The sequence below is a fragment of the Lissotriton vulgaris genome, chromosome 1_1 (genome assembly GCF_964263255.1).
Source record: "Lissotriton vulgaris chromosome 1_1, aLisVul1.2, whole genome shotgun sequence".
NCBI classification, from domain to species: Eukaryota; Metazoa; Chordata; class Amphibia; order Caudata; family Salamandridae; genus Lissotriton; species Lissotriton vulgaris.
The window spans coordinates 241,202,509-241,230,062 of NC_141685.1; the positions used below are offsets into that span (position 1 = coordinate 241,202,509).

Consider the following 27,554-nt stretch of genomic DNA (forward strand, 5'->3'; position numbering starts at 1 on the left):
CTGTCACTGTAGCTTGATTTTACTAAGCTTGACTTGCTGACCCCGTCCCCTCTCTTTCCTGCTGCCCTGGACTACTCCCAGCCGAGTATTGAAGCTGTGGAGTTGGTCCCGGGCACTCAATTGCGGCGGCCATCTTGTGTGTGGGTGGGTTCTAGCGCGCTCTAGTTGCGCATAAAAGGGGATGTCTACTCCTCCGCGCAGCGGTCGCGCTTTGCGGGCGCGCCTGACTCGCGCCGGAGTCGTGCCAGAGTCCTGCCCGTCTGCGCCCGTCCGCGGCCGAACGGGCTCAGGGGCCAGGGACTCTGTCACCCCTGTCACATATACTCTGCCCTGAGAAATCTACAACCCAAACATTGCAACCTACCCCCTGCCTGTCGTGATCGCATTTCTTTATTGGGCATTGCGCGCACTGCCTCCTCTCCTCACCCTAGTGCCCATCTCCCAGTATGCACGGATAATCAAGAGTCACGCATACGTGTCTTATACTTAAACACACGATCTTTCGTCAAACATCATGTTGACCTTTTTATCCTACTCACTGATGAGCGCCCTGATATCCTTTTAATCACTGAGACTTGGCTAACTGATGACTCACTACCCGATATTTTGGCAGCCCTACCCCCTGACTACTATATGTTTAACATCAATCGTCCCCCCGGCCGCACCGGTGGTGGGGTGGCAGCTATCATACGGAAGGAGTTTAAAATCATCTCCACATCCTCCTTCACTCTTGTCGATGTAGACAATCTTATCATCAGTCTTGAAACAGGAGAGGGAGCCCTTACTCTCATTGTCCTCTATCATCCCCCGTCCCCTATGCCTTTGTTTCCTGCCATTTTTACAGAACAATTAGCCAATCTGATCACCTCATCTGCCCGACTCGCCATCTTCGGCGATTTTAACTATTGGTACAACGACAGCGATGCTGGCCCCCATGCTGCAGAGCTGTTTGAAGTCCTCTCTAGCTTCAACATGAATCAACTTGTCTCTTCCCCCACTCACGTCAGGGGTCACATATTAGACCACATCTGGACCTACAATCTCACTCTCTCCTGTCCTGTGGTAACCCCCTGTATTTGGTCGGACCATCACCTAATCGACACGGTGATTACAGTCAGGGGCCGTGTTAAAGCTCCTGCCGTAGCAGGCGGGGTCGCTCGCAAATGGGGCACTCTTGATTCGCAAGGTTTCCTATCTTCCTTGGCTGACACTCAACCTCCATTGCGCAGCAATGCGACAGTCCAGGCCTTGGAATACGACCTTTCCAGTTGGATCACCAAAGCCAGTGATCTTTTTGCCCCCCACTCTAAATTTCTCCGTTCTCGCCACAGCAATTCACACAGGTGGTTCAATACCTCCCTGAAATCCCAGCAGCTCAAACTGCGTCAGATGGAACGCAGGTGGAGGCGTTTCTACTTACCACTCGACAGAGAGGCTTACGTTGAGGCAGGAAAAATATACAAAAGTGCAATTATAGCTGCGAAATCTTCATACTTCTCCGAAAGAATCTCTGTCACCCCCAATAAGTCCAAGGAAATATTCAGAATTATGGGAGAGTTGACGTCTGATGCCAGAACTCTCCCCTCCCAGGTCCCCACCCAACAATCCTGTGATGCTCTAAATAGCTTTTTCACTGTAAAGATCATTAAGATCAAGAACACTATCCCCCCCGCCCCCCCTGCTGCTCCACTTGTCCCCTCCCTTGGTAACCCATGTTCACTGTCACACTTTCCCCTCCTCGACTCTCCTTCCCTCGCCAAACTTGCCTCCCGAGTCAAATCTGGCTCCCCCAATGATTTCTGCCCTCCCTCTTTCTTCAGGGACATCTGCTTGGCTCTGCCCAACTGCATCTTGCCTCTACTAAACACCTCTCTTGAGGCCGGCATCGTACCCAACTCCTTCAAGGAAGCTGCCTTGGCACCATTGCTGAAAAAACCCGGAGCCGACCCAGAGGACCTTGCCAACTATCGGCCTATTTCTCTCCTGCCTTATTTTTCTAAGATCTTGGAGGCACATGTCACCTGCTGCCTCTCTCAGTTCATCGAGTCCTCCGGCTACATTGAGCCTAACCAAGCTGGCTTCAGACCTGCCCACTCTACTGAGGCTGTGATCTTAGCGGTTATGGACTCTCTCAGGACCAACGCCGACAAAGGGTCTCCTCAGGCCCTGATCCTTCTGGACTTGTCGGCAGCGTTCGACACAGAGGACCATAACATCCTTCTCCACCGTGTCGAGCAAGCCGGCATCCGGGGCTCGGCTCTGGTCTGGATTAAATCCTTCTTGACAGGCAGAACCCAGGCTGTTCACCTGGGTCCTTTCACGGCTACTAGGGAACCATTCATCTGTGGAGTGCCTAAGGGTTCCTCTTGGCTCCCCTGCTTTTTAATCTTTATCTTCGTCCGCTCATCCATTCCCTGAAGAGCTGGGACATTACCGTCTTCAATTATGCAGACGACCTGCAAATCATCTTCCCTCTTAACACCCCTAACGCAGCTCTCGACTGTCAGGCGGTCATGTTACACATCCAGCAATGGATGAACCTTAATCAGCTCAAGCTGAACCCAGGGAAAACTGAGCTAATTCTCCCTGGCAGTAGCTCGACTCACTGGGGCCCACAGTTTTGGCCTACAGAGCTGGGCCCCCCGCCCATCCCGGCTAAATCGGCGAAGAGCCTGGGGGTTATCATAGACTCAGAGCTCTCCCTCAAGCCTCAGGTTGGTGCAGTCGTATCCTCATGTATGTTTCAGCTTTGGAGAATCAGGAAAGTTTCCCACCTACTCTCGCCTGAAGCCCTGATACAAGTTTTAATCGCCCTTGTGCTCTCCCGCCTGGATTTTTCCAACTCCTTGTATCCTGGCCTACTAAAATACCTGCTACATAGGCTGCAAGTCGTGCAGAATCAGGCGGCCCGACTAGCCTTTAAGACCCCGAAGTGGCAGTCTGCAAAACCACTACTCTGTAAACTCCACTGGTTGCCGGTCGAACAGAGAGCTGCATTTAAGATCGGCTGCCTGACCTACAAAGCTGTGACTGGTACGTCCCCCGTCTTTCTAAAGTCCCTAGTGACTTCTTACTGTCCGGCACGCAACCTTCGGTCCTCCCACCGTCAACTTCTGACCGCAGTCCCAATCAAACTCAAAAAATATGGTGGTTGCAGATTTGCTCATCTGGCTCCCAAACTCTGGAACCAGTTGCCGTTATCTTTCAAATCCTCAATGTCTCTGCTGGAATTCAGAAAACTTCTTAAAACCAATCTTTTTACACAGTCTGGCTAGCTCCCCCTCTCTACATCTCTCAGTACCACCCAGCGCCAGGAAACCTATGGTGACAGAGCGCTATACAAGTCCCTCTTAAGATAAGATAAGAGATAAGATAAGATTAAAATAGGTCATCTCAGTTGCATTCTCAATTGCATGTTTCATTCATTTGAAGCTTTGATCACATTCAGCAGATCAATAAGACGGGACACTTTGTTTTGTGAAGTCTTTCAATGGGGTACTCACAGTAGCAAAGTCACAAATGCACATGCCTAAGAAGGATCGCAAAATGGTGACCACTTGTGAGGGGCGAGTAGCTGGCAAAGCTTTATCGAGGTCAGGAAACATTCCCTCATCAGAGAATATTTGCTGAAGGATTTTAAGATTAGTTTTGTGAAGCTCACACTTTGCTGCATACAGAGTGAGACCTGCAGCAGCAAGTAACTGGCACACTTGTGTAGAGCTTTGTCATGCTACTTTTGCATTGCTCCAAGTGTGTCATCGCTGTAATTAAAAGCATGTGTGACATGTTGAATTATTCGATGTATAACATCCTGAAATATTTCTGCAGCTGACGACGCTTCAAATGCAACCTTTGGTATCTGAACCCACCAAGTCAAAAAAGTAGTAACATACCTAAAGTTCTCTTCCAACTTGAGTTGATGGCATCCTTCTTCGGGTCAAGATGGGAGAAGACTTTAGCACTGTTCAGTTGCATGATCATGTCAGTTACGTGTGGACCAGGATGTCTCTCTCTCTCAATTGCTTTTTTGGCCTGACACATATAAACACAGATATGCACTGCACCTCCACTGTCCTTTTTTGGCACCACCACTGCAGGCAAAACCCATGGCATAAGACTCAATGATGTCATGCTTCAACAGTGTTTCTAGTTCTTTTTCAAAAGTTTCTTGCAGGTGAAAATCGATTATGCAGTGCCACTGTGCAACAGGGCGAATGTCCTCACTAATGTGAAGGCTCTCTTTCATTGTCTTGAGCCTGCCTTGGCTATGAAACAACAGAAACTGCCTCAACATCAGATTGAGTGTGGAGGTTGTAATAGAGAGATAGCAGTCCCATGTCAGTAGAAAAACTGAGTAGGCATGCACTGGCTGGAGTTCCTTGAAAATCGTAAATTGGCGCTTGCACTGACACTACTTTATGTTGCATTGTCGCTGTGAATGACCATTCACTCTGCAATGGTTTAGAAGCAGCTCACGTCTATACTTTGTGTTTGACGGGTTGAGGTGTGACACAGGAGCCAGGTTGTTGAACTTTTCGACTGGCATGATGTTAATCAATGCACTACTGTCTATAGTAAAGGTTATGAGGCAACGGTTGCCCTTTATTGTAATATTGGGGCAATTTCCAAATGAGTTCAGTCGCTTAGTTTTGGTGGTTTGTGTGAGAAGTTGGCCTGGTATATGATGTCCACTATTCTAGTGGGCAGCTTGCACCAGTCCAAACGACCCTTATTGATGGTAGGTGGTAAAGTCAACCTTATAGAAAGCTATCATAGTGGTAGCTGTGGAGAGCAGCCTTCGGGCTAAGACTTAGAGGCGAGTTAAGCAAATTGTTTTACCAATTATAATCTCTTGAATGATCAAATGAAAGCACACCACACATGGTATATATCAATTATATATGTATTTATTCTAAACATAACCCCTCTGGACTCTTTATGAGGTCAGAGGTTAAAGGACAATAAAGGGGATTTAATTAGCATACGATAAGTTGCACAGTATACGTTATGCCCTAGAGGCCTCACAAAGCATATAATAAAAAGGATCACTGAAAAAATAGAGAATACAAAAATATAGAATACAAAAAATATCGAAGTAAAAATATAGAAAGCAAAAATATCGAAATCCTATCTACAAACAGGTAAGTACAAAAATATAGAATCAAAAATATTGAGAGAAAAAATATATAGTTAGTCAAAATATCGAATTTTTTTAAATTACTTAAAAGTAATTTAAAATTAATGAAATAATAACTATAATTAACTAAAACAAACTTAAAAATATTTAATACTTTTGAAGTTATTTAAGTAACTAATTTAAGTTAAAAAACATACAATTTAATTTTAAACACACACACATATATATATATATATATTAATAATATACAATATTATTTCTGTAGGATAGCGGGAGGGTAAAATTTACTATTACCATTCCAGCAACTACAACAGTAGGGTGAACGTTGGATAGCGTAGGGGTAAAAATTACTATTCCCACTCCAGTGAGTGCAACAGTAGGGAAAGCGTTGGATAGCGTAGGGGTAAAAATTACTATGTCCCACTCCAGAGAGTGCAACAGTAGGGAAAGCGTTGGATAGTCTAGGGGTAAAAATTACTATTCCCACTCCAGACAGGGAACAGTAGGGAAAGCGTTGGATAGCGTAAGGGTAAAAATTACTATTCCCACTCTAGAGAGTGCAACAGTAGGGAAAGCGTTGGATAGCGTAGGGGTAAAAATTACTATTCCTACTCCAGAGAGTGCAACAGTAGGGATGATGATGGATGTGCTTTTCAAGAATTTTAGAACAGAATGGCAATAAAGAAATAGGACGGAAATTAGAGGAAACATTTGGGTCAGCGGATGGCTTCTTCAATAATGGTGAGACCATTGCATGCTTCCAGACCGCTGGAACAACGGCAGATTGTAAAGACAAATTGAGGGAGTTGCAAATCACAGAGAGCTGCGGAGTTGTTTAAGTATAGTCACGGGAAGCGGATCATTAGGTGATCCAGATTTTAATATTCCTAAAATGGCTCTCAAGTTCTCAAGGCTAAGCGGTGGCCAATGATTAAGAACTGGTGCTACACCTGCAGGATGAAGATCTGACAAAGAATTTGGCATCGAGGTCTGGAGAGCATGGGAGTAGTGACCCTGATGAGAAGCTATTTTATTATAGATGTTATCAATTTTATTAGTAAAAAATTGGGCAAGTTCCTCACATTTAGTATCATTAAGGGGAGGTGTGCTGGCAATAGTTTTGGAACCAGCTAATTCTTTCACGACTGAAAATAGAGTCCTAGGTTTGTTGGAGGACTCTTCAATAGTCGAGGCTACATACTTAGTTCGAGCAGTTGTACATGCCTTATGATATAGTATTAATTCATTTTTATAATTTACTTTTGACTCCATGGAGTAATCTTTCCTCCATACTCGTTCTAAGTGTTTTCACTTAGACTTTGCTAATTTAAGAGAATCAGTAAACCAAGGGGCTGGGGCATTATGCGAATTAAATGTTTTAATTGACAGGGGAAGGCAGGCATCTACTGCTTTCAAAAGCCAGTAATCTACACTTCGCGAAATGCAGTCCATATCATCCTGGACATCTATAAGGGATGGCAAGCACTCATCCAGATTCTGCTTTAGGAGCTCAATGTTTAATTTCCTCCAATCCCTTCTACGAATACTGGCCCTTGAATGGAGAGTTTCCGAAGTGACATCCGATGTTATAATGAATTTGATCAAAAAGTGATCGGACCATTGTACTGGTAATGCAGCGGAACAAGCAATATATGGCAAATAAGAAAAAATTGGATCCAGCAGATGTCCCGCTATGTGTGTAGTTCCAGAATTACATAGCATCATATTCATGGCGGCTAAATCGGCTATCAGATTTTGACTGGCCAGGTCATGCTTGTCCTCTTGAATAGGTCACACGGCCTTTCCCGCAGCCTGAACGAGCAGCATGGCTGGCACTAGGCACGTCCGAGCGCAGATGGGCCTGATGCGTGCCTGCATTGCCCGAGATTAAATAGGCAGCAAGTGTGGACCACCTCGCCACTAGTTCACTCACCAAAATGGCGCCCAAGAATAGCAAGTCCTCATACAAAATGGCGCTGGAGCAAAAAAGTTGAAATTGTAACCCTGCTCAAGCAGCAGGTGAGAGAGATTCATTTGTACTGTGCGAGTATGCAGATAAAGTGTAGCATACAAGAATTTAATAAAAACAAGTTTAAAAACTCAATACTCGAAAATAGCAGTAGCATGCTATATGAGCATTGTACCAGCAGCTGACAGCCCCAATGTCCCTTTCCTCAAATCCGACACCAGAGTATGCGGATAAAGTGTAGCATTGAAGACGATGCTACACTGTATGTTTCAGTAATTCACACAATGCAATGTATAAGAATAGTGATTATTACAAATATGTTTAATAACGTTTTCATTTAATAAAATCATCATGTCTGGGTGTCTTTTGTTTAATATCGTTTTTATTATCAAAGCAGTCTGTGATCTGCTAAAGGTTAAAAGACTCCGAGACCTATATATATATATATATATATATATATATATATATATATGCTGCAAGGCTTGTCTACTCCACAACTTCTCTCCGAAAGACTTGCAATGAGACGAGGTAGACCCAGTTTGGTGCTTCTTTTTAATTTATTTCAAATGTGCGACCACATCATCACGACGCGTTTCGGCAGCTCCCTGCCTTGATCACATGACAACAGTGTGGTGAGATACACCTCCTTTTAAGGTGATAGTGCTTAAATAGACATAGAAGAAATATTTAACTATTGTTTATACTTCGTTTCCATTTTCATTTCAAAGCATTACTGTGGTAAAAAAAATTACATGTGAAATACATAGAATTTCATATTTCCAATTGCTTCGAATGCATTAGTAAAAGGGTCCAGTTATAAATGTAAAATACATTATTCTAATACTGAATGCTAGCTACAACATAGCTCATTCAAAACGGTATACCAATTTCCGGACCCCGAAGTAAATCATTCTCAAATGTTATTCTCCTAACTGTCTAATAAACATAATACTACTGTGCATCCCCAGAACCCTAAACTAACTAATACCTCTACTGTGTTAAAAAATAATGAATTAATAACCATAAATTTGTATAAATCGTGCCCAACAAGTACACCCTTAGTAATTGCTTAGTTCTTTAACATATGTCTGAAGCATTTCATCAACCAAAAGCAAAATGTACATAACAAAATATTTAACATAGAGACGGTATTCCCATAGGCTTCACTTGATAAAGGCTTTTTTCAACTTCCATAGAATGATTCCCACAATTGATAAAACCAGTATTCTAGCAAAATACTAATCAATTCATTCATTTAGTTGTTAAAATTCCATAAATAGTTATTTTATAAAAAACCTATATTAGATATTAAAAAATATATAAAAATACCTCTCCATAAAAAGTTCTTGCAAAATGTACAGAAAATATTTAAAATATTTACATAAAGACATTTCATGATTACTAAGAATATTATTTAGGAACAGATTAGTGCAGATGAATCATTGTATTTGATTCAAATATATGTGTGCATACATATACACCTGCACACATCAAGGTATGTGCATTTGCATATGCATCAACATATGACCACATTATCTTACGGTTTACTTTGTGCAATCCCCATAGGAACTAATATAGTTTTGCTGAAGGCTGTTACTCCAAATACGTATACAGATCCTCACTCATATTCAAACCTTTAGGCTGTTTGGTATCTAATATTAGTATGTAGTGTGTTTCTAGCCGGCGTAACATTCCTTCCCTATCACCGCCTCTTCTCTGTATTGGACGCTATCAATTAGATAATATCTTTGATCTTTGGGTTTTCCTCCATGTGCCTCTTGAAAGTGCCTTGCTACAGGGTAGTTGGGATAATTGTTGTTAATCGCCCTAATGTGATGCAAGATTCTCTTGTGGCCTGGTAGCTTAGTGCTACCTACAACTGCATTCTAATATGTAGACCACATACTCACTTTTGCATGTTAAGTGATATTTTATGGTCTGAAGTTTTAGGCTAAAGGCTGTCATATAGGATGTTTTATTTACGCCATATGTACATGCCTTGCAACTAGGGCATTTGTAAAATCCCTTCCCAGCTAATGACCATCCTGTATTTTCCCTGTTTTCAGGGCTGCTTTTTACCAAGACATCTGCCATGGAGGTCGCCTTTGTATAGTTTATTGCCGGATATTCTGGGAGACATTCACCAATAAAAGGGTCATCTTTGACTAAGTGCCAATTGCGCTGTACTATTTGCGCAGTTCCCTATGTTGTCGACTGTATTTCATAATTAGTCTGGGTGTATCATCAGGTGTTTCTGTCCTTTCCTTGTTCTCAACCATTATGGTATCTACAGTCCCCAGTTCTTCCCTAGACTTCAATCTCAACTTGATGATTGCTGCATCTATTGTTTTGGCACTATAGCCCCTATCCAGAAATCTGATCTTCCTTTCCTGTTGATGTTTCTGTAATTCTCCCTCATCACTACATATTCTACACAGCCTCAGCATCTCGCCATAGGGGATGCTGTGAATAAGGTGTGCGGGGTGTGCACTAGTTGCATGTAGCAGAGTATTTCCTGCTGTTTCCTTTCTGAATAATGTGGTATTGATTTCATTGTTATCTATGTTGACTAGCACATCCAAGAAGGAGACCTGACAATTACTGATATGGGATGTGAATTTTAAATTCACTTGATTGTTGTTGATACATTCAATGAATATCTCAGCTTCCTCTAAAGTGCCCTTCCACACTATTATCAAGTCATCTATGTACCTTAGCCAAGATACAATCTTGTCCTTATAGGTGTCACTGTACTGCCTTTTGAGGACCAGCTCCTCCCACCAGGCCATAAATAAACAGGCATAACTGGGGGAGAAGCTGGCCCCCATGGCAACCCCCTGAACCTGTCGGTACATTTGCTTGTTAAAGAGGAAGAAATGTGCTCCAAACAGAATATTAACATGTCCATGAGCATTTTGTTATGCATTGTAAATTCAATTGGTCTCTTTGCAAGAAAGTAATCCACTGCTATTAATCCATCTGCATTTCTAATACACGTGTATAGAGATGAAACATCTAGAGTTATTAAATAATAATCATTTTCCCATCTTACTTTACCAATCTTAGCTAACAAATCTCCAGTGTCTCTTACATACGATTCTAACTTACACACGTGTTCTTGCAGAAAGAAGTCAATGTACATCGACAAATTTTCTAGTGGGCCGTCACAAGCTGCGATAATCGGCCGACCTGGTGGTTTTTCTTTGTCTTTATGAATCTTTGGTATGAAATAAATCACCGGCGTTCTTGGATATTCTTTCTTTAGATATTTAAATTCTTCCATATTTAGAAGACCAAGACTTTTCCATGCCAGCAACTTACTACACAAATCATCCTGCATATGTTTATAATTGATGGGAGAGCTGTGGTGGTAACATTGTATATCACTGAGCTGATTGTTTGCTTCAGTTAAATATTGCGAAAGGGGCCATAATACTATGTTTCACCCTTATCGGAGTTTCTTATTACCACGTTATTCTCTTTCTTTAGTTTGTCCAACAATTGGTCATATTGAATTTCTTCCTTTGATCTTTTTCTCTTGGTCATTTGGAATTTTATGTTTAATTTCTTTACTTGGGCCACCACTACATCATTGAATACATCAATTGAGTCTTTCGTCATTATCGGCACAAATGTAATTTCTTCTCAAAAGGGGTTTCTGTTTTTTTATTGGCCAGACCCCTCACTTGTTGAGTATTGAGGATTGGAAATCCTGGTGTAGATACCTCTCCTTGTTGTGACTCCATGTCACTTTGCGAATTAGCTGGTACATTAATTATGCTTTGTACTGCTGTTATCAGTTCATAGTCACTGGCTGCCAAATTCATTTTTTGTCCTGTTTCTTCCACATTCAGTTTCGTTTTTGATTTATTCGTTGACTGCAATTTGTGGAATTTCTGCAACTTAAGTTTCCTTATAAATTGGAAGACGTCGGCCCTTGTTTTCGTGTACTGCAAGTTGCTTTCGGGGCAATAAGAGAGACCTAAAAACAATAACTGCTTTTCTGCCATTGTGAGATCTATATTCGCCAAATTGATGATGGTATTGGCGTTTAGGTTTTCGTTTAGGTTTCTTTCATTTACTGTTGTTGTTTGTTTTCCCATGCCCCCTGGCCCCATCCTCCTCATTTCGTTGCGTTTCCTCTGGGCGGCCCTCCTCTCCCGCCTGCTCCTTGTATGTCGTTTTTTGCCGGCTGCTTTGTTCCTGCTGAACATAGTGTTTCCCGCCGACTACGACGTATATATTCCAACTCTTCTCCCATGGTTGGTTTCACAGAGTTGGCGATATCCTCTCCTCCATCTGACCCACTACCCGTGTATACACTAGATTCCGATAAAGATGATGTCTCGGGCTCTGGTTCCTTCGTGGGTTGCGGAGCTTGGCGGGTATTTCGATTGCTTGGTTTGCCAGTATTTTTTCACATGGTGTCATATTTTCTGGAGAACATGAATATTCTACCATTGTCGTAGTCCTCATCTCTCCTGAATTTGTACGCTTTACGACTTTTTATCTTGTCTTCCTCCTTCTTCAATCTCTGTTCCATTTCCTCATCGAATTTGACTTTCGACGTTTGCGGGTCATTCATCGCCTGTATTTCATTGCGCAGGACATCGATATTGGGAAGGATCTCTTCCGGGTCTTTTTCAGCGTGTTTTACTAATAGCTCCACCAACTTCCGGGATGAGTCTAAATTGCATTCTGCCCATTCTGCCATTAATGTAGGATTTGGCGTATCGTAGGACGGGCCAATCATTATTCTTAACCCCCTGGGTATGCGATTGACTTCTAGATATCGTCGAAGTGATTTTGCCTCCCACCATTTTACCATTTCCGTATATATATATATATATATATATATATATATATATATATATATATATATATATATATATATATATATATATATATATATATATATATATATATATATATATATATATATATATATATATATAAATAACAACAAGTCCTGTGCACACGCATATGAGTAATTACAACATAAAAGTGAGCACTGTTAACAAATGAATGAAGTGTTCTTTCTTCGAATGTAGATTTAATGGTGTGCAGCTTCACAGGCCAGCCAACAAGTGTTTTCATCATTTGGTGTTCACTGTGTTCATGTTCAGGCGCTTCTTTAAAATTTGTGGATGAAAACGGTTTTGCAGGATGATTAAAAAGAGCAGGATAAATAAGGATGGATATTCTTTACAGAACAATGAATACTGTAATGTTTCTTATTCAAAATATACGTAGGATTTCGTTTTTACAATTTCAGAACACAATAAACTGAAATTAGAAATCATAAACCTTTTGTAGTACAGCACACAGACTAAAAAAAATGGACTTATCGGTGAAAACGCTCAGGGACGTGCAATGTATTAAAAATATCTCTGCAACAGAAAATTCTAAACACTCCTAGTCTCCCAGGAAATAGGACACAGGACTTGTTATTTGTATAGACAGACCATTGTCCGCAGTGGAGGGCTTAGGGGTTTTTCCTCACCTGTTGCACCGCATTGATAACCCATCTTTTTACTTCATTCACGACACTGGGAAAGTGCAGTATCACACCCAGTGATAACTAAACACCCCCTTCTTGTCTCCTCATATTTATATATATCTAATATATCTGCACTCCAGAGTCTTTACAGTCACTGGGGACCCCATTTCCAGGGCTGTACTCATTTATTTAGAGAAGGAGTGCGCACCACTGTAGGACCAATCCCCAGGCCGGTTTCTATTTTATACTCGAGCCTCTGAAGAGTCACTAAAACTACTTCCACACTCATTGCAATGGTTTTTTCCCCAGTGTGTGTTTGTTGATGTCTTTGAGGGTCTGATAATGGACTAAAGTTCTTAATGCAGTTACTGCAACTGAATGTTTTCCCTTGTGTGTGCATTGATGTCTTTGTAGGACTGATAAGTAACTAAAGCTCTTCACACATTGAGTGTACTTGAATGGCTTTGCCCCCCTTTTTGTGTTTGCTGATGAATCCTGAGAATTCCTGATTGAGGAATCATTGAAACTATTCCACGTTCATTGTATTGGTATAGTTTTTCCCCAGTGAGTGTTTGTTGATGTCTTTATAGGTCTGATAATTGAATACAGCTCTTCACACATTCACTGCACTTGAATGGCATTTCCACATTCTGACTTTAGTGATGAATCCTTAATAGTGTAGAGTGAATAAAGCCACTGATACATTCACTGTAATGATATGGTCCCTGTGTGTCTTCGCTGATGAATCCAGAAATTTGAGGAATCACTAAAACTACTTCCACATTCATTGCAATGATATGGTTTATCCCCTGTGAGTGTTCGATGGTGAATCCTAAGCTATGAGGACGCACTAAAACTACTTCCACATTCATGGTAATGGTATGTTTTCTTCCCCAGTGTGTGTTCGCACATGTGTTTGGAGGCTTGATGATTGACTAAAGCACTTCACATACCCACTGGACTTGAACAGTTTTTCCCCAGTGTGTGTTCGTGGATGAATCTTTAATGCTGAAGAATCACTAAAACCACTGCCACATTCACTGCAATTATACAGTTTCTTCCCATTATGTGTTTGCTGATGTCTTTGTAGCTGTGTTAATCAACGAAAGCACTTTGCACATTTGTTGCAATGTTATGGTTTTAACCCTGTGTGTGTTCGCTGATGACTTAGGAGATATGATAACCGATTAAAGCTCTTCACACACTCATTGCACTTGAATGGCTTTTCACCTGTGTGAGTTCGCTGATGAAACCTTAATGCTGAAGTGCTACTAAAATCACTGCCACATTTACTGCACTTGATTGGTTTTTCCCCTGTGTGTGTTCGTTGATGAATCCGGAAATTTGAGGAAGTACTAAAACTACATCCACATTTTTTGCAATGGTATGGTTTTTCCCCAGTGTGTGTTCGCTGATGTGTTTGGAGGTGTGATAGCTGAGTAAAGCTCTTTACACATTCACTGCACTTGAATGGTTTTTCCCCTGTGTGTGTTCGTTGATGCTTTTTTAGGTATGCTGGTTGATTAAAGCTCTTCCCACATTCACTGCACCTGAATGGTTTTTCCCCAGTGTGTGTTCGCAGATGTGTTTGGAGGCTTGATGATTGACTAAAGCACTTCAAACATTCACTGCACTTGAATGGTTTTTCCCCAGTGTGTATTCGCCGATGATGCCATAATGTACAAGAGTTACTAAAACTACTGCCACATTCACTGCAATGGTATGGTTTTTCGCCAGTGTGTGTTCGCAGATGACCTTTTAGGTATACCTTCAGACTAAAGCTCTTCTCACATTCACTACACTTGAATGGCTTTTCCCCGGTGTGTGTTTGCAGATGTTTTTGGAGGTTTGATAATTGACTAAAGCTCTCCTCACATTCACTGCACTTGAGTGGCTTTTCCCCTGTGTGTGTTCGCTGATGCCTTTTTAGTTGCGATGACTGAATAAAGCTCTTTACACATTCATTGCAACTAAATGGCTTTTCTCCAGTGTGTGTTCGCTGATGTCTATGTAAGGTTGATAAGTCAGCAAAGCTCTTCACACATTCACTGCACCTATATGGTTTTTCTCCTGTGTGTGTGCGTTGATGCTTTTTTAGGGATGCTGATTGACTAAAGCTCTTCTCACATTCACTGCACTTGAATGGTTTTTCACCTGTGTGTGTTCGCTGATGTCTCTGTAGGCCTGGTAATTGACTAAAGCTCTTCACACATTCACTGCACCTATATGGTTTTTCTCCTGTGTGTGTCCGTTGATGCTTTTTCAGGTCTGATGACTGACTAAAGTTCTTCCCACATTCACTGCACTTGAATGTTTTTTCTCCTGTGTGCTTTAATAGAGATGAGTAGCTAAAGCTCTCGATAAATGTGCATGATTTTTGTTCCTTGGTTCGTTTCTCGGGGGCTGGTACATATTTCTTTACATCTATAGACTGTGCTTCCTGAAGGGCCAACATGGCTGATCAAGCACTTATGCTATTCTAAAATATCCTGAATATGTGTTGTATTTTGCATGTTTGATTTCAATTTTACAATAGCGTGCTCTCATAATATAAATAAGGTTTCTTTGTGGGGAATTGTGCCTTTAGAATGGATTATGGTTATTCATGATTGCTGGCAAAAATTAAACTTCCTTCTGGCCAGTACAAATTGGGACAGACTGTTGTATTGTAGATAGCAGAGCTCCTCTTTTCTTCACCGTTCAGTTGTCTGGCTCCACTCCATTGTGCTTTTCACTGGTTTCTGTGGGTTCGTCAGAAAGAGTTTACAAAACACCGAGAGCACTGACTGATGGTCTGTTATTGCTTTAGAAAACAAAGCACTGCTGTAACCACATCATAGTGATCCCATGATCAAAGCTGGTATTGGACACCTGTTTATACAGGAGGTTATAGTTACTGTTGTTGCCTTAATTTTCTAGAGGTTATTTCTTAGTCTTGTGGCGTGAAGATGCACAGCTCACTCTTACATACACTGAACTGCCCTGAACTGCTTCATCCAAGATCTGTCAGTATATGTGCAGGTTCCTCTGTCGCAGACTGCGTTGTTTTCCTGAATACAGGAGCTCATTGTTTGTGACAGATGTTTTGCAGATTAGCATTTTTATCTTCATTTTTCATATTAATTTCAAGCATTCAAGGATAGTGATCTGTTAGATATAAAAAGATTTAAAATTACTAAATGGAAACATAATGGAATGTGATTACACAACATTTTAATGGTTGTAAAAGACATCTCTTCTTTACAATCTTGAAACTTAGCATGGATTATTTCACCATAGACAGATATTTAACTAAATTTCTTGTTGAAAAGTCACATCTTATTAACTTCTGAAAAGGCGGTGAATTACCGATGTTCTCAGAGTAACTTAGTAAATAAAGGGCACTCAAGGAGTACCCACGTGCTCGAGTATCACCTTAAGTAAATGCTGTTATGCAGCGTTTTAGACTCCGAGTGAAATTTTCCTGATTCGTGCCCTTTTATAGGTAAAATTCACATTGCCCTAATATATTCATAGAAATCATACCCATATTTAGACATAGCCCATGCAGTCCAAATACAGGCATGGCTACTTCCACCCGTACTAAAAAGTCACAACGATTTATTCGAAAATCAGCTTAAGCAGTCAGGGACATCTCCTTGCTTGAATATTGATTTGTCCAAGAACTCATGGAGTTTTCAAAAGAACTGCCATTCCCTTGGGGTTCTTTTCTGACGTTATTATGCCCGACTTTACATCAAACCAGGCACCTTCAAGGTATAAATATGCCTTCACTTGCTCTAGCAAACACAGTGGTTTGGAGGAGTTGGACTATCTACTTGCCCGACGCAGCTCGCTAAAGCAAGTGCCAAAGGAAGCCGACCCTCCAGCTGACGCACTGATCGAGAGGCTACCTTTCTCTCGCTGAGAATCCAGCTCCAGTGTTTCCAAGCTCCCCTTGCGGGGTGTTGGGAAATCAAGTCCGAGACAAGAGATACCAGACCTCCTTCGTTCTAACTAAGGTATGGAGCTGATTAGACCCTAAGAGAAATCTTGGATAGATTCTTGACAAAGAATTCTAAACCTATGCTACACAAAACTTACTTCTTCCCTTGTACTAGACTTAGGTTGGGTACATTGGGGTAGGCATATTTTAGAAGCACCAGTTGAGTACTTTTAGCCATTGTTATTTATGTATGTATTCTTATGGCTTAGAAACCATACAATGCTTTTACAGTATTATTTTATAATACTCTTCTCGCTGTACGCATTATACTTTGCAGCCTGTATTACAATTGTAGCAGTTCACTATACTTGCATGAGAAAGAAGATTGTTCAATAAATCCTTTTATTGAAAACATCTCTCTCTATTTCTCTGCACCTGTGATGAAACAAATCATGCATGATTGACTGAGTAAAATATCTATTGTTTCCACGACTCTGAAGATACGTTTATTCTTGGGAAACAAAGTTGTCATGTTTATGCAGTTGTCAGAAATTAATCCCTTCTTGTTTATTCGAGAAACTTTCTAGTGACCTCTGAGCTAGCTGGCACTCACAATTAAGTCTAATATATTCGATAGAGACCTAGTCAACCTCAGTCCTACGTCAAATCTATAGGATATCTTATTTCAATGCGCAGAGCCTATTGGGAATATAGGAACTACACTACATGGCACCCAACGTTTGGTAAGGCACTAATTTAATGCTAGCCACTAGAATAACCCAGTCGCCCTTTTTCCTGTAAAATACTCCAATAGACATCTGGAGTGGGTAAAAGGATAATATCCGTCATAATTGAGTAGGACGAAAATCCTATGTATTCGTTTTTGGTTTGTTCAACGTTGAAGAATACAGTGGTCCAAAATATTGTGCACCTTATCTTTGTTTCCTTGAAACTTGCTCTTCAAACTTTCAACAAAATGTTGGATAGCGACACCGAGACCGGTAGACCTACAAAAGGCAACAACGCAACCGGTGGAGCTGCAGCAGCTGCAATAATTATCCCAGAAAATTTAAGGAAAACCATCACTATAAAGCTTATAACAAATGGCCTATCAGCAAGAGGTGGTAGGGTAATTTTTGTCTTAGAGGCACAGGAATATCGGCAGACAGAGGAATTCTATTCATGGATTGTCTACCCAGAAGCAAATTCAGTAACACGTGTTCCACTTTTACAAAATAGAGGAACCTCCAACGGAATACACTCCTTTCGAGGATGTTGAAATTCTATTAACATACCAAGAGCATGCACTCTGGTTTAAAGGCGCCCAACAACATCAAAATCACATTACAGGCTCGGTCCACTAGGTAGACCAGGAGCAACATGGCCGGTATTAGCCAGCAATACACCACATCCTACCATTGAAGAAATGTCAGGTGCAGAACTATTAGTTCAACTAAAACAACTAATCAAAATACATAGACAATTGGTTCAATATGTCATGCGGACTCTAACAGTCCAACCTCCTATAAGGATTCTACAACACACCCCTCACCAGGGGAACACAAATAAAATGACACCACAGATCATTAGTAAATTGCCTGCAAAAAGAGAACAAATTCCATTCTGGGTAGATCAAAAAATTACTCAAATCGAGTTAGTATTTCCTGATAGTACGCCTCATGAGAAATACAAGATTAGTACGCCTCATGGGAAACACAAGATTTTAACAATCTGTTTACCAATGGGGACCGCACCACACCTGGAGGACTGTGACACTTGGGATCTACTTGCAATCTACACACAAACACATGGTGTTCCGTCTATGGCGGTGTTGGACTTGCCCCTTTTCCCAAAAATGTTTGCTTTTCACCCCCCCTGTTTTAGGATGTCTCCCACATGGTAAATAAAATTGTATAGGCCATGTGTGGTATGAGATGCCTGGTTTAACGTGACAATGCAATGCAATGGTGTGCAGTTATTGACTACCTATTATAGAAATGTACCCTGATGGAATGCTGTATTCAAAATGGATGCCATGGCTGTACGTTGTGCCATCTGACTGCAGTAGGTTAGCGGTCTAGATGTTAGGTACCCAGCCATCCCTGCATTTGGAGGAAAAGCCTGGCACCCAGGGTGCTCTACTCCTCCCCCTGAGCCAGTTTAAACCAGTTCCCCAGAGAATTCCAGAAGCTGCTGGCACTGTCTGGGAGGGGGATATAAATAAGGGGGATGTGCCACCATGTGCAGAGACAGAGCTGGGATAGGAATGTGAGGGGACCTGCTGCCATGGGATACCGCCACTTGGGCCTGTATGCTGGACCCTGCACCCACCTAGGACCCCCTACTGTCCCCAGGGCTAGTGGAAGCCCCACTTCAGGAGTTCAGGCTGCCGTGTAGAAGGAGGGCCGCGCTACAGTGGGAATGGTGAAAGCCTACCACCCTGTTTTGATGATGCCCCCAATAACTGCTGACCTGGCCCAGTAGCTCCTACTGCTCTGTCCCCCGGGCCCCTGAAGAAGGAGGGTCCCCCTAGGTCCCTGAAGCTACCGGGTCCATGAGCCACGCAAGTGCTGTGCAAAGAAGCGCCTAGAAGGGAAGGAGCATCGTGGACTGGACCCCCAGGAGGTGAGAAGAGTTACCCTGGGACCTCTGGGCCTGCTGCTGGGACTGTCCTACCCCCCTGCGCTGTGCTGCAGAAGCGCTGCCTGGCCTGAAGGAGCGGTTTTACCATGGAGCGCCGCTTCACCTAAGCGCTGTGTGGCCCAAAGGAACTGGATGCCTGCCCTGGATGAGTGCTGCCTGATGTGTACCTGCCAAAGCCCCGTTGATGAGGTGGAGGTGGAGAGGCACATTGTAGGTGAACTTACGGGAGTTTCCTTTACAACAGTGTGACTGCAGGGACCTCCTAAGAAAAAAACTCCCCCTCCCATGGGGCAAGTCAACCTTATTGCAGGGTCCTTGGACCCACCTAGTGGAGAGTATTAGGATCACTCCCACGGAGTGGCACTACCAAAACAGTTGGTAAGATTGGAGCCCCCTCTTGGTCCTGACGAATGCCATGTACCCATATGGACAGAAGGCAGAAACATGTTGACCTTTTTCTAAAAAACTTCACAGCGGTGATGGGAAGATAATGTCCTTATTCACTGCACTTTTGATTTTAATTCCACACAGTCTCCCTTTTGAATAAAGGATTTATAGGGGCACTGTGATGGCTTTTTAATTCACTTTCTCTTTCTGGGCCCCCACTCACTTAGAAGTGCATCCCTGTCTCCTGGTGTATGCCCGTCCTCCATCAAACGCGGTTTTTGGAGGGCGAGGACTGGCAGATGATGAAGCATGACTCCGGGTGGAATGTGATGACAGTCCATCACTTTTCGTGAGATGCCCAACTACCTTTGGGCACCTCCCCTTTTGTAATTTGGTTTCAATCGGGAACGGTCTCTACTGTGTTTAATATATTCTGTAAATGATATCTGGTCCACGAGGCTATCTGAGAATGCGGAGCACTGGACACAGAACTATGATTTTTATGCCTTTATATTGAAGTTTCTTGAAGTTGCATCTTCTTAATAAAACTGTTAACCTTTCAGCTTCAGTTTCCACGGCTCACATATCTGTTTTCTCTATTTCTAGAGCAAGCTTTCCTGCACACCCCGGTGCAAATTAAGCCGCCCCTTTGTCCCTAGCACACTCTTACGATCATCCCAGCGCAGGCTTTCTGAGCCGTTGCGCCCTGCCCCTTCCCCTACATCCCTGTAATAAATCTCCCCCTAACATTTTGGTGCCGTGAATCCGGATAGCAGTAACCAACTGACAGGAAACAGACGTACCAGGAGGAAATGCAGGCTGCTTAATGATCGTGCCCTCCCTTCTGACTGAACATATGCAGGAGCACAACGCACAGGTAAGTTTATATCTGGACTGCCTGGTGCGATTGTCTTCTCTTGGTTAGCAGTGGAGAGGCGTTTATGTTTATGACGCAGCAGTATCCCTTCCAGGTTACCGGTTTGTTACTGTCTGTTGGTCTCGCTATAGATATTCTCAAACAGAGGGAAAGTAAGTTGTGTGTGAAGTGGAATTCTGAAGCCTGACAATGAAGTTAGGTAATTAATGTGAATTACGTGTTCAGCCTTCTAGGAATAGACATACGTTATTACTGTGCCCCTTGTAATGTAAACGGAGGAAGAAAGAAAGGTGCTGTGGGTCCATTTCTCAAACTATTGTCTCTATCTTGGTTCTGTTCATGCAGAGGAATCTTTCCTTCATTCAGTGGAAAGCCTATTCCAAGCACAAGGTGATTATGGATAGCTAAGTTTTGACTGCTGTGGAGTCAGAAATGAATTTGTCTGTTGCCTACATACATTTCTATACATACATCGTACTGATTGCAGCTACTATATGTAGTTTCTAGATAAGCTGGAACTGAACCAGATTATATTAACCTTGCTCACTTTGCCACTGGATTCAAGCTAGCCTGGCTGATGAGGGGTGTTACCTCGAAACCGGTCCCAGGATACTTGTTTCTGGTCCAGAAAAGACCTGGCTTGGCAGTTCGGGCTGGACTGTTCCCATGAGGCACAGGGTCAAGATTGATTTGTATATAGCTGGGTCTGAACTGGGGTGGCGAAGTGAGCTAAATACCAATTATGGATTCAACCCAGATCTGGGTGAGTGTCAAAAAGTGTTGGCGATCCGTCCATCATCTCCTTGTGTTTGCTTTGTTCGCCCTAAGTTGGCAGGGTATGCCCAGACGTGGTCCCTTGCTCACTTTGCCACTGGTTTCAAGCTATCCTGGCTGATGAGGGGTTTTACCCCGAAACCAGTCCCAGGATGCTTGTTTCCGGTCCAGGGAAGACATGGTTTGGCAGTTCGGCCTGGACTGTTCCCATGAGGCACAGGGTCAGACTGATTTGCATATGGCCATGTCTGAACTGGGGTGGTGGAGTGAGCTACAGAATGGTGATGGATTAAACCCAGATCAGTTCACTGGGGGTGAGTGTTTGATTTGCTCAAACACTCCGTCCATCATCCCCTTGGGTATCGCTTTGTTCGCCCTAAGTTGGCAGGGTATGCCCAGACATGAGTCCCTTGCTCACTCTACCACTGGATTCAAGATAGCCTGGCTGATGAGGATTATGAATCCGAAACCGGTCCCAGCATGCTTGTTTCCGGTCCAGGGAAGGCATGGTTTGGCAGTTCGGGATGGACTGTTCCCATGAGGCACAGGGTCAGACTGATTTGCATATGGCCATGTCTGAACTGGAGTGGTGGAGTGAGCTAAAGAATGGTGATGGATTAAACCCAGATCAGTTGACTGGGGGTGAGTGTTTGATTTGCTCAAACGCTCCGTCCATCATCCCCTTTGGTATCGCTTTGCTAATATAATGCATCCTACGTTTAGAAAAAGGAAGGTGTTGGGCTTTGCCATTGGTTTAAAAGGCACAATTGAGTTGGCAATTCAAAATTGGGGGCCTCCAGCAATGGTGGACTGGGAGTCACGTTTTGTTTGTTCACACTGGAGGTGGCACGGTTACTGCTGCAGTCCACGGGGGATACTTAACTTATAGGCACTAGGTACCCCTGGTACCATATACTACGGACATATGTGTATGTTAACTTATGCTAATTGTGGGTAAACCAATTAGACATACATGTTTTAAGGGTCAGAGAACTGGCACTGAAGTCTGATTGGCAGGACTCAGAGCACCTTCAGAGTCGAACATTCAGCAGCATCAGTCCTAAGGTTTAGGGGTGATCATGCAAGCATGTTGGCTGTGTCTTTTAAACTGGCTTTATAATGAAGAAGTGTTTTTAACTTAATGGTGGGCTGGCCATTAATTATTCTGTCCTGAAAATTCTAATGAACTGTTCACATCTCCCATGCAATCTAACAAACAAGGAACACTCAGGGCTTGTATTGCTTAATGTTGATGGTCTCAATAGAAGAGATATTTGTGAGCACTGGCACTTATAGGAGTAATGTTTGCTAGAGAGTAAATTGGAATTATGCTTGAAATGTGGAACTGAACAAGGACTGTTTTCTTTTATATGTGGTACAATTGTAGGTTAAGTGTCAGTTGGATACCCAAGAAGTGAGCTCCATAATACTCAGTAGCCAGATTTGGAGTTAAGCGCAGTGTGATTATGCCATAACTTCCATTTTTGTATTAAATGCCACCCTTGCCATGTTTCTTTTCTCTTTTTTTCTAGCACTCGTCATCCATAGCCATGAATTGTCCAGAGTCGATTTTCCTATTGTTTTACTCTGATGTTTCCAGTAGTCAATGATTTTAAGGTATTAACTTTTCTCCATTTTGTTTCCAATGTGCATCGACAGAGAAGCGGACTGGCTACCTCAAGAGACCCACTGATAGCGCATCTGGTTTAGTCTCCTGTAGTTATGAATTTCAATGGCTTCTGGGAATTTTAGTTGTTGGAAAATTACCCTCTCTCCAGGGTCACCCTCAATTGTTTTGCCTTCCTCCTCTATTTTTTCTGATCTCGTTTTTGTTGGCTTTAGGAGCTTCAGGTGACCACAGATATCTGAGTTTTTTCTCTCGTTTATGCCTTTACCTATTTTTTAATTTGTAGTATATCTACACCTACGCTTCCCTAAATTGGATGTGCAGTCTTGTGCATCATTCATACGGTCAGGGTCAGATTTTTTAGCAGTTTACCTCCATTCGTTCTTACTCTATGGCTTGGGCCCCTGGAAATATGTGATTCTGTGACCACAGTATTTTCCATATAATTATGGATTTGATGCATTTACCACATAATGTATCATCTGCTGCATAATCTGAAGATTTTAACAAAAAAATTATTTGTTACTAACTCAACAAATCAAAAGTTACTATAAATACAAGTCCATCGGTCGACTCGTCATCTTCTATTTGTTTATTGCTTTATTTGTGTATTAGCCTTGTTCTAACATGGTGACATTTTTAGGGCTCGTCTGCTGATGCGCTTGCGCATTGCTGGCGAAGCTCTATAGTGGCTTATTCAGAGTTTAACCACTGGCGAATCCATGCAGTGCATGTGCTTTTTAACTCATTGCGCAAGCGCAATGAGTTAAAATGTGCGTGCACCGCATCAAATCGTCAGCTTGGTGCTGCCAGCAGCTCTTCCCGCTCCGCCCCCTGCTGCATCAAAGGCTTAGCCTCTGCCTCAGCCCAGCCATTCTCCTCCCCTAATTGCCCCCTGCTGCATCAAAGGCTTTTTCACGGCTGGCTGTGCTTTCAGTTTCACGGCCACCAGGCCGTGTTATATTGCAGCCTAACCATCTTGCACGCTGCTCTTGAAACAATAACCGTTGTTGGTCATGATATAATTAAACGCTCTAATTATTTTATCATGGCCACACAGAATTTTAAAAAGTCTTTTGCTGGCATTTTCGTTTTATGCTGATTGCTATTTTACACCTTTCACATGCTAGCGATTTGCTTCATAGGAATACATTCATCCTGAATCCCGTTACTAGAGCTTTCTTCTCTTCTGCTATATATGGGTGTTAGTTGAATTTCATTGATCTCTTTTACTAATGATTTATAAAAAGTGAGAGATTGTTACACAAACGTTATTTGTTTGAATTGTGTTTGAAACCAAATAGAAAAACTTTTAAGTTCATTGTATCTGAAAATAAAGCTTTCAGGCTTATATTAATCTCCTGCACTTCCACCCATCACAAAACAGTAAACTGCCTTTGTATTTACTGCGCTCTGAATTTAAAAAAAAGAAGTTTCAACCAATGCATGTTATCCAAAACGCGTTAACGACTGGGGTATTTTTTGCTTCCAATATTGTACTATGCAACCGCCCTAACTATTGATCTTACCTCCTAATTATATTGATTACATGAACTGTGGGATTTCTGCAGTTTGTTCATTATTACAGTGAAATTCGAACAAACCGTCTTGAGCAAAACATGTTTTTACTAGACCAGATAAACATTTCGATCACAGCCTTTTTGACAAATCGAATGCTGTTCAGATAAAGGAGCTCTTTGTACCATCTTGGGACACAAGGTGGCAGCAGAGAACTGTGCTGGACAGATACGTTTGGAGTACACATCCACTTACCAGTGTTTATTTTAGCGACTTCACCTACATTCACGGCGCTCTTTCATGCCCCACACACTGTCAACACAGCTCTTTTTTCTAAAAGTTGAGGTCTGCCTGTGGGAATCTAGAAATAAGCAATCAGTGCAAGAGTACAAATCACTGTTTACCGACGAGTGATTAATATAGATCTACAAGACTCTTACATGAATATGTTCTAAGTGCTCGCAGCTTTTAGTGCAGCGAATCCTCTGTAAAATCTAATGATGCAGCACTTTGTTTTATAGTTGATCGCTAGAAAGGTTTCATTTGCCCTTCACGTGGTAGCAGATATAATCCATTTATTTGTCACCTTATAATGAAATCACCTTGTGCACAAAGTGAGTTGTCAGTGGAGTCAACCTACATGCCTGCCACTCAGGGAAGCTGGATTGCAGAAGAGCCAATTTTGCTATCGAACTAACATGGACTTGGTGATGGGTCAGTCGGATTATTGGAACCTCTGCGACATTAGTCAAGGGGATCCCTTTGGAAAGAAGTCAAGAAGCTGGTGTTTAGAGTGCTTAAATACATGTGAAGTGTATAAGTTAGGCCTTTGAGCTTTTATGGTGGTGCTAGTAGAGTAATGGAAAGGAATTAAGGAAATTGAACCCCTATAGATTTATGTGTAGCGCTAGTAAAGGTTTTAAGATTGAACCCCTATAGATTTATGTGTAGTGCTAGTAAAGGTTTTAATAAGATTGAACCACTATAGATGTATGTGTAGTGCTAGTGAAGTAAAGGTTTTAAGAAGATTGAACCCCTATAGATTTATGTGTAGTGCTAGTAAAGGTTTTAATAAGATTGAACCACTATAGATGTATGTGTGGTGCTAGTAAAGTAAAGGTTTTAAGAATATTGAACCCCTATAGATTTCTGTGTAGTGCTAGTAAAGGTGAAGTTTCTCATTATTAGTGTGTATTCCTTGGCTTTAAGTATGTTTTCAGACAGCCTTTGTTAGTGACACAATAGTGAAGCAAAAGTTTCTTAACTTATCTCTAGTGACTTTTGGCAGATTCGATCTTCTGGGTTTAGTTTTATCTGTGTTAGGATGCATATGTTTGGCAGTGGCTTTTTTTCATAGTTTGACAATTTGCAAGTATTTACAAGCCTTCAAGTTTATTCCAGGTGACCTGTAACGTTCTAGCATCTTGTTGCCTGTCTCCCAGTGCACTGGGCATTGATTCTTGATGGTTTGGTCGAATTTCCTGGCCAATTCCACCACAACATCACTCAGCGTCACCACAGGATGTGGCTCCCCTCATCCGGGGCACTTCCGCTTCCTAAGCCAGTCCTCGCTCGCAGCTATTGCTTCACAGAGTCTGAGGCGCGGCCTACCCTCTCCTTGCTCTCCTCTCTCCCCTCTCTTATTCTCTCTCACCTCTCTTCTCCTATCTACTCTCTACCCTCTTACCTCTCTCCTCTCGTCCCGCTCCCCTCAGCACCACCACAGCATCACTCAGGGGCACCACAACATCACAATGCGCCAACTACATCATCACTGAACGCCACAGCATTACTCATCGCCACCACAGCATCACTCAGCACCACTCACCATCACCACTCAGCATCACTCAGCACCACATCATCACTTAGCGCTACCTCAGCATCACCACATTATCACTCAGCACCACCACATTATCACTCAGCGCCACCCCAGCATCACTCAGCACCACTCACCATCACCACTCCGCATCACTCCAGCATCCCTCAGCACCACCACAGCACCACTCATCATCACCACATCATCACTTAGCGCTACCTCAGCATCACTCAGCGCCACCCCAGCATCACTCAGCGCCACCCCAGCATCACTCAGCGCCACCCCAGCATCACTCAGCGCCACCCCAGCATCACTCAGCGCCACCCCAGCATCACTCAGCGGCACCCCAGCATCACTCAGCGGCACCCCAGCATCACTCAGCGGCACCCCAGCCTCACTCAGCGCAACCCCAGCGCCACCCCAGCCTCACTCAGCGCAACCCCAGCGCCACCCCAGCCTCACTCAGCGCCACCCCAGCCTCACTCAGCGCCACCCCAGCATCACTCAGCGCCACCCCAGCATCACTCAGCGCCACTCCAGCATCACTCAGCACCACCCCAGCATCACTCAGCGCCACCCCAGCATCACTCAGCGCCACCCCAGCATCACTCAGCGCCACCCCAGCATCACGCAGCGCCACCCACAGCATCACTCAGCGCCACCCACAGCATCACTCAGCGCCACCCACAGCATCACTCAGCGCCACCCCAGCATCACTCAGCGCCACCCACAGCATCACTCAGCGCAACCACAGCATCACTCAGCGAAACCACAGCATCACTCAGCGTAACCACTGCATCACTCAGCGCAACTACAGCATCACTCAGCGCCACCCCAGCATCACTCAGCGCCACCCACAGCATCACTCAGCGCCACCCACAGCATCACTCAGCGCCACCCCAGCATCACTCAGCGCCACCCCAGCATCACTCAGCGCCACCCACAGCATCACTCAGAGCCACCCACAGCATCACTCAGCGCCACCCACAGCATCACTCAGCGCCACCCCAGCATCACTCAGCGAAACCACAGCATCACTCAGCGTAACCACAGCATCACTCAGCGAAACCACAGCATCACTCAGCGAAACCACAGCATCACTCAGCGCAACCACAGCATCACTCAGCGAAACCACAGCATCACTCAGCGAAACCACAGCATCACTCAGCGCAACCACAGCATCACTATGCGCAACCACAGCATCACTCAGCGCCACCACAGCATCACTCAGCGCCACCCCAGCATCACTCAGCGCCACCCCAGCATCACTCAGCGCCACCCCAGCATCACTCAGCGCCACCCCAGCATCACTCAGCGCCACCCCAGCATCACTCAGCGCCACCCACAGCATCACTCAGCGCAACCACAGCATCACTCAGCG

The 27,554-nt window shown here is 43.2% G+C and overlaps 1 protein-coding gene across 1 annotated transcript in view; it reads right to left on the reverse strand.

The window, feature by feature from the left end:
- Positions 1–13,209: 13,209 nt before the first annotated feature.
- LOC147745350 (uncharacterized) overlaps positions 13,210–27,554 on the reverse strand; it is a 169,961-nt gene continuing 155,616 nt past the window's right edge. The window contains 1 exon segment of the mRNA XM_086925057.1: positions 13,210–15,046. Coding sequence (XP_086781183.1) covers positions 13,739–15,046 — 1,308 coding nt within the window. The 3' untranslated portion in view covers positions 13,210–13,738.